The 6,586-nt window shown below is 42.4% G+C and overlaps 1 protein-coding gene across 1 annotated transcript in view; it reads left to right on the plus strand.

Moving 5' to 3' along the window:
- The window catches only part of LOC120915125, a 138,970-nt gene extending 133,656 nt beyond the window's left edge, over nucleotides 1-5,314 (plus strand). Inside the window, exons 11-12 of the mRNA XM_040325383.1 lie at nucleotides 338-450; nucleotides 5,196-5,314. Coding sequence (XP_040181317.1) covers nucleotides 338-450; nucleotides 5,196-5,288 — 206 coding nt within the window. The 3' untranslated portion in view covers nucleotides 5,289-5,314. The remainder of the gene's footprint in view (nucleotides 1-337; nucleotides 451-5,195) is intronic.
- The last annotated feature ends 1,272 nt before the right edge of the window (nucleotides 5,315-6,586 follow it).

A 6,586-nucleotide genomic window follows, 5' to 3' on the forward strand; every position in this document is an offset into this window, starting at 1 on the left:
CGTAAAACACAACGACGTGCTGAAAAAAACGAAATTCAATGCTTCCAAGCATGCGTCGACTTGATTCTGAGCAAGCGTGGATTTTTAACCGATGGTTGTGCGTACTAACGATCGGTTTTGACCTATCGGTTACCAATCCATAGATTAAATTTTAAAGCAAGTTGTCTATTTTTTAACCTAAGTTTAAATAACACGATCGGTTTGGACTGATGAAAACGGTCCTTCAAACCGTTGTCCTCTGGTGTATGGGCATAAAGCTTAGGACTTCAGTGAGAGGAGTTTGGAATTTCTGAGATATTATAAAAGCTGATCATTTAATCTCTACTTCACATTGCAGGTATTATTCTTGATGTTCTTCTGAAAGAATATGTCACCATACAGAAAGTACAGCAGACAACGTTTCAAAATTGTCCAGCAAAGCATTTTCATCAAGACATCTTTAATGAATTGGTATGTGTTCAAGAGTCTAAATCACAAAAAAGGGGTTATAATTACGTACCCTTAAACCTTGGGTGGTTCAGTGGATATGCAAGGGATAGATACCAAAGTGTGGTTGTAAATGGGGTTCAATCAGAACAGAGACCAGTCACTAGCAGTGTACCACAAGGCTACGTACTAGATCCTGTTGTATGTAATCTATATGGAAGTGATATACCGTATTTATCTGTGTATAACACGCACAGGCGTACAGTATAACACGCACCCTAACTTTAAGAGGGAAGTTTCATGAAAAAACTTTCCACAGCCCCTCGCATATAACACGCAGGCACAGTTTACCCTCTATTTTCAGGGTAAACAAGTGAGTGTTATACGCCAATAAATACAGTAACTAAAGGGCTGGTGGGTAAGGTATGTCTTTTTGCTTATGACACAAAGCTGTGCAATAGGGTTGATATCCCTGGAGGTGTCTGTAACATGGAACACGATTTGATATGGATGGAAGATTGGTCAAAGCAGAGGAAATTGAAGTTGAATGTTTGTAAATGTAAAATAATGCACCTAGGGAAAAATAATCCTTTCCCAGACTACAATATTGGGAGTACGGTGTTGGTCAGCACTATAAAAAAAAAAAAATGGGAGTTTTTTTTTCAGATGTGTGAAAAAGCTAATCTTGGAAAAGTATTATTTTACCAAAAGAGTAGTTGATACTTGGAATAGACTTAAAATAAATAAAAAAACAAAACGGAAAGACTTGATGGACCACTTGGTCTTTTTTCTGCTGTCACTCATCTATGTTTCTATCACTTGATGTTTCTATGTATTAAAGTAAATGTAAAAATTATATCATTACGAGAAACATGCAGGATACAATTAGTTGCGCTGATGAAGTGAGAATTGAAATTCATATTCAATATTAACAAGACCAAACAATAAAAGTCCACAGAAAAGTCCTCAAATTGTATGGAATATATATTGTGAAAAAATAAACGATGCAGTGAAGCTAAACATAACCACCACAGTTGAAAAATTAATTAGGATGTGTGCTTACCAGAAGGCAAGCAAATTGAGCTTGCGGCTGAACCCCAGCCAGGGTCTTTACAATGGAACTGCTGTCGACATCAGGGGTGAGGATCCTCCCAATTGGCGAAGTGGTATAGAAATCCCAAAGAAAAAAGACTCACATAGTGATGTACCGTATTATACTGAGAGTTAACCATATAATAGCACACTGGAAAGAGAGAACCACCACCGATAAGGAACACCTTAAAGATTGCGCGCTTACCAGACAGATAAGCTTAATTGGCTTGCGGCTGAACCCCAGCCAGGGCCTTTACCGGAACTATCTCCAACCTCACAGGTTCAGGGCTCCCCCAGTTTCCACAGCAACAGTTAACCACCGGAAAAATGAAATGAACCCACAATAGTGAAGTTGTGGTTTAATAAATAAAAATTACACTTACAAGAAATGTCATTCAAAACGTTTAAAAGGTGAGCCGGCCAGCTTGTACGATCACCCGTCCTCGTGGACCGCAACGCTACGCGTCTCCTACCCGACGTACGTTTCGTCAAATAATGACGTTGTCTGGGGGATACAATTACTGAAGTCTCCCTTTAACATAGCTAGAAACTGGTTGTCATCTTGACCCACTTGTACTGTAACAATCCAAAAAGTCACAGAAAAGCAGGCAAATAGGCACGCTGCTGACTTTTTTCCTTGAATGTATAATTGTTCAGAGACAGTTATTCAAAGTCATGACACCAGAGGTTCATCAATATAGCTAGGCAGCTAGAATTTTCAGAAGAAGATCAGCAATGGTAGTCCCTTTATTTTTCCCATGACAGGTTTACATTAAACAGGTATTCTAGCTTTTTTTTATTTATTTTTCTCATCACTTGGTGAAAGTTCCCCATGACAGCGATACACAGGGCCGGTGCTACCACTAGGCAAACTAGGCAGCCCCCTAGGGTGCACTGCTGCCTATGGGGCGCCCGGACACTGGTATCCCTCTGGGACTGCAGGCTGCAGCATGTAACTAACTCAGTCCCACACAGCTGCTCCGTCTGACCGGTGGTGTAATTAGATGTGCATCACAGCACTGGCACCAGCTCTAGAGGAAGCCGATGCTTTCTGCATAGCGCTGCCTCCTGTAACATAGGCAGGGCAAAGGGGGTGGAGTACGGGGTGGAGCCAATGGGGGCAGCAAAATTAGGTTCCGCCTAGGGTGTCAAAAATCCTTGCACCAGCCCTGGCGATACAGCTCTTTATCATTTTTACTCACTCTAAAATGATCCTTGCACCTCTATCTCCCCCAGCAGGACTGGTGCCTGGAATTTGTGTACCGGCCGGCACACCAGATTAAAGGCATTATTTTTTCTGCAATATTGTTGGGCATTCATGCTGGTGATTTGCAACTATCGCTGGATGAGATCCACTGTTTCAAAGATTGAGTTTGCTTGAGCTACATAGTGGGAGTGAGTGCTTTAATTACACGCGCTTAACGATGTATATTATTAACTTTGTTCCTTTTACATTCTTAATTTGGTGATATCTGTTTTAAGTTTTCACTTGGTTAAAGCGGAGGTTCATCCTAAAAACATGTATATACCCCCCTGGTGCATAAGCGCGTCACCAGTTTCCGAAAGAAGCCAAACTGCGAGTCGGCTCTATACGGCGCTATACGGCGCCTGCGCACCGACGTTCGGCTTCTTTCGGAAACTGGTGATGCGCATTATGTGCCAGGGGGAAGCTTTTGTCATCTCGTCAATCACTTAGGCCCCATACACACGAGAGGATTTATCCGCGAATACGGTCCAGCGGACCGTTTCCGCGGATAAATCCTCTCGAGGATTTCAGCGGATTTCTCTGCGATGGAGTTTACTCACCATCGCATTGAAATCCGCGCCAAAATCCTCTGGCGATGACGTGTCGCGCCGTCGCCGCGATTATGACACGGCGACGTGCGCGACGCTGTCATATAAGGAATTCCACGCATGCGTCGAATCATTACGATGCATGCGGGGGATCCCTTCGGACGGATGGATCCGGTGAGTCTATACAGACCAGCGGATCCATCCGTTGGGGTGGATTCCAGCAGATAGATTTGTTTAGCATGTCAGCAAATATCTGATCTGCTGGAATCCATCCCAGGGGATAAATATCCGCGGAAACAGATCCGCTGGAGTGTACACACCATAGGATCTATCCGCTGAAACCCATTTGCTGGGATTTTTCAGCGGATGGATTCTATCGTGTGTATGGGGCCTAAGTCTCTGAATAGGAACGCCCACTCCCGTCGGATCCACTACCCCGAAGCCGGGGGGAAAAATAGCTATACGGCGGTATGTTCAGCGAAAAAAAAACCAAAAAAACAGCATACTGTACATGTCGGCAGTATGCTGGATGGAATGGTATATACATGTTTTTAGGGTGAACCTCCGCTTTAAGGGGTAGAGCGATTTTTTCCTTTTTTATTATTTGCTCTTGTACCGATTGTTTACATGCTAATCGCAGCTCCCAAATTGAATACACTGTAATCTGTGGTACAATTGTCCCCCCCCCCCCACCTCTTTTTTTAGTGCTTTTAGCGTTTTCTTTCAATTTCCCATATTCCTAATTGTGATGCCACATGCCTCACAAGCAAACATAAACTTCAGGACAAAGGATCGTTATTTAAAAATGTTAACCTATCCATCATATATACTTTTCTGCACACAGAAAACTACGATTTTGTCTGCGCTTACCTTAAAAGAAGAACAGCAATTGTTAAGATAATAAACACCAGGACACCAGACTCAGACTATATAACAAGCGGGTGCCACTGTCAGAATACAATGTCCCAGTGGGGGGGGGATTCTTCTATCTACATCATTTGTGTGGATGAAGCAATCTATGCCTTTTTTTTTATTCAGTCAGAGTGAGGTTGATAAGACACATCTGTATGTCAGGTATAGTTAATTTGTAGATATTACACATAATTATAATTCTTACCAGAGCATTATTCTATTGTTTAAAAATAGGAACACATACTTTACATTATTCTATGTAAGCTGTGCTTTACAGTTATTGTGACATCAAAAAACAAATGCTTACCACTTTTGTAGCATAGTAATCATTGCCACTGTATAGTTTATAGGCATTTGCCAAATATCAAAGTAGAAATCCATTTACTGTGTTAGGAATGTACACAAGATTTATTTTGCTAAGGGTAGCATTTTAGCTGCCATCTTCCAGCCCTTGTTACAACTTTTGTACTACTCTGTAAATGGCACAAACACAATCCTTATCACTGCACTGCTTATGAGGCCTCGTACACACGACAGAGGAACTCGATGTGCCAAACACATCGAGTTCCTCGTCGAGTTCAGGGATGAAGCCGCCGAGGAGCTCGGCGGGCCGCCTTCTCCCATAGAACAACGAGAAAATAGAGAACATGTTCTCTATTTTCTCGACGAGTTCCTCGGCGGCTCCATCGGGCCAAAAGTGTACAGACGACAGAGTTTCTCGGCAGAATCCGGCTCTGACCGAGTTTCTCGCTGAATTCTGCCGAGAAACTCTGTCGTGTGTACGAGGCCTCATTGTGTGCAAAAACAGGTGTAGCTGAAGGGCTGAGAAGTACTAGGAAATGCTTCTCATGTCCTAAATTTCACCAACTACTACACAGTTCTCACTTTCAGACTTACAGCAAAAAATCCTTTACTTACTAGAATTCTAATGATTACTGAAATTAATATTAATGCATTTTTTTTTATTCCAGGCTTTGGATGTTATTTTAACTGAACTAAATATACTGTTAGTTGAAGACATGGAAGACATCTTTGAATACGAGCACGATATAGAACTTGGATAAGAGTAAATGTTAAACATTGGCATTAACTTGATCTATTCTTTCTAATGCTTACTTAAGCCTTAAAAGGGGTTCAAAAGGTCAATTTTTGTTCCCTAAATAGCTTCCTTTACCTTAGTGCAGTCCTCCTTCACTTACCTCATCCTTCGATTTTGCTTTTAAATGTCCTTATTTCTTCTGAGAAATCCTCACTTCCTGTTCTTCTGTTTGTAACTCCACACAGTAATGCAAGGCTTTCTCCCTGGTGTGGAGTGTCGTGCTCGCCCCCTACCTTGGACTATAGGAGAGTCAGGACGCCTGCTAACACACAGCTCCTTTCTCTATCTGCAACGTGGAGAGCATCCTGACTCTCCTGTAGTCCAAGGGAGGGGGCGAGCACGACACTCCACATCAGGGAGAAATAGGAAGCTATTTACAACCCCTTTAATATTAGGTAAATGGGTATATTACCTTTTATATACTACTTATTGTCTGTATAGGAACTGAAGGCTGAGCCTCTGTTAAGGTGGGAAATTAGACTTTTACTGTATACAATTCTGTGGCACTGCCTCCACTCAGTTGGGCCTTGAATGCTAAAGCAGAGTCCATAATTGTGATAACCTTGTCCCTAGACATTGCATTCACCTAGTTTCAGGAAAGATAGTCAGTCCAATCCTTTAACATTTGAAGGCTTTATTGTAAAAGTTGGGTGAGTGAGAGATAGGTATAATGTGCATGGCATAAGTAGCTTGGGCTCCTGTAGTCCAACATAGCAAGATATGCTTGATGAAGGAGCACCCATGCTCCGAACATAAGCCCAACCATGTCTCCTGTCCATCACCGCTGACGTGCTTGTTGTGTGACTGTCTTCAGCCTCCGAGCCTCAGGAACCATCGGAGCCGCCGGAAACTGCTGAGCAACACCGCTGCCCAACTGGACTACAGGAGCCCAAACTACTTATGACATGCACATTATATCTCACCATAATGTGAGTTGATCTTACTTTTATTAAACATTGAATTTTTACAGACATACTGCACTCAGAATGGCGCCGTTCCTCTCTCTCTCTCTTACCCATATCCACAGAGTCACTTCTGCTCTCTACAGCTGGCTGTCCACACTGATACAGACCAGAACCCCCTAAACCCTGGTCTATTTCCATTACACACAAGCTGCATTTCTATCACTCTATCTATTTAATTGTAAAAGTTGGAAACTGTGAAAAATCCAAAAGACAAACAGCTTCTCAGACTGAAAGTCTCTGGGTGGTTGTTCTAACTTATCAAGTGAAAGCAAAGCAGACTGGTAGTAGCCCCACACAA

Source organism: Rana temporaria, chromosome 10 (genome assembly GCF_905171775.1).
Source record: "Rana temporaria chromosome 10, aRanTem1.1, whole genome shotgun sequence".
Lineage (NCBI taxonomy): Eukaryota > Metazoa > Chordata > Amphibia > Anura > Ranidae > Rana > Rana temporaria.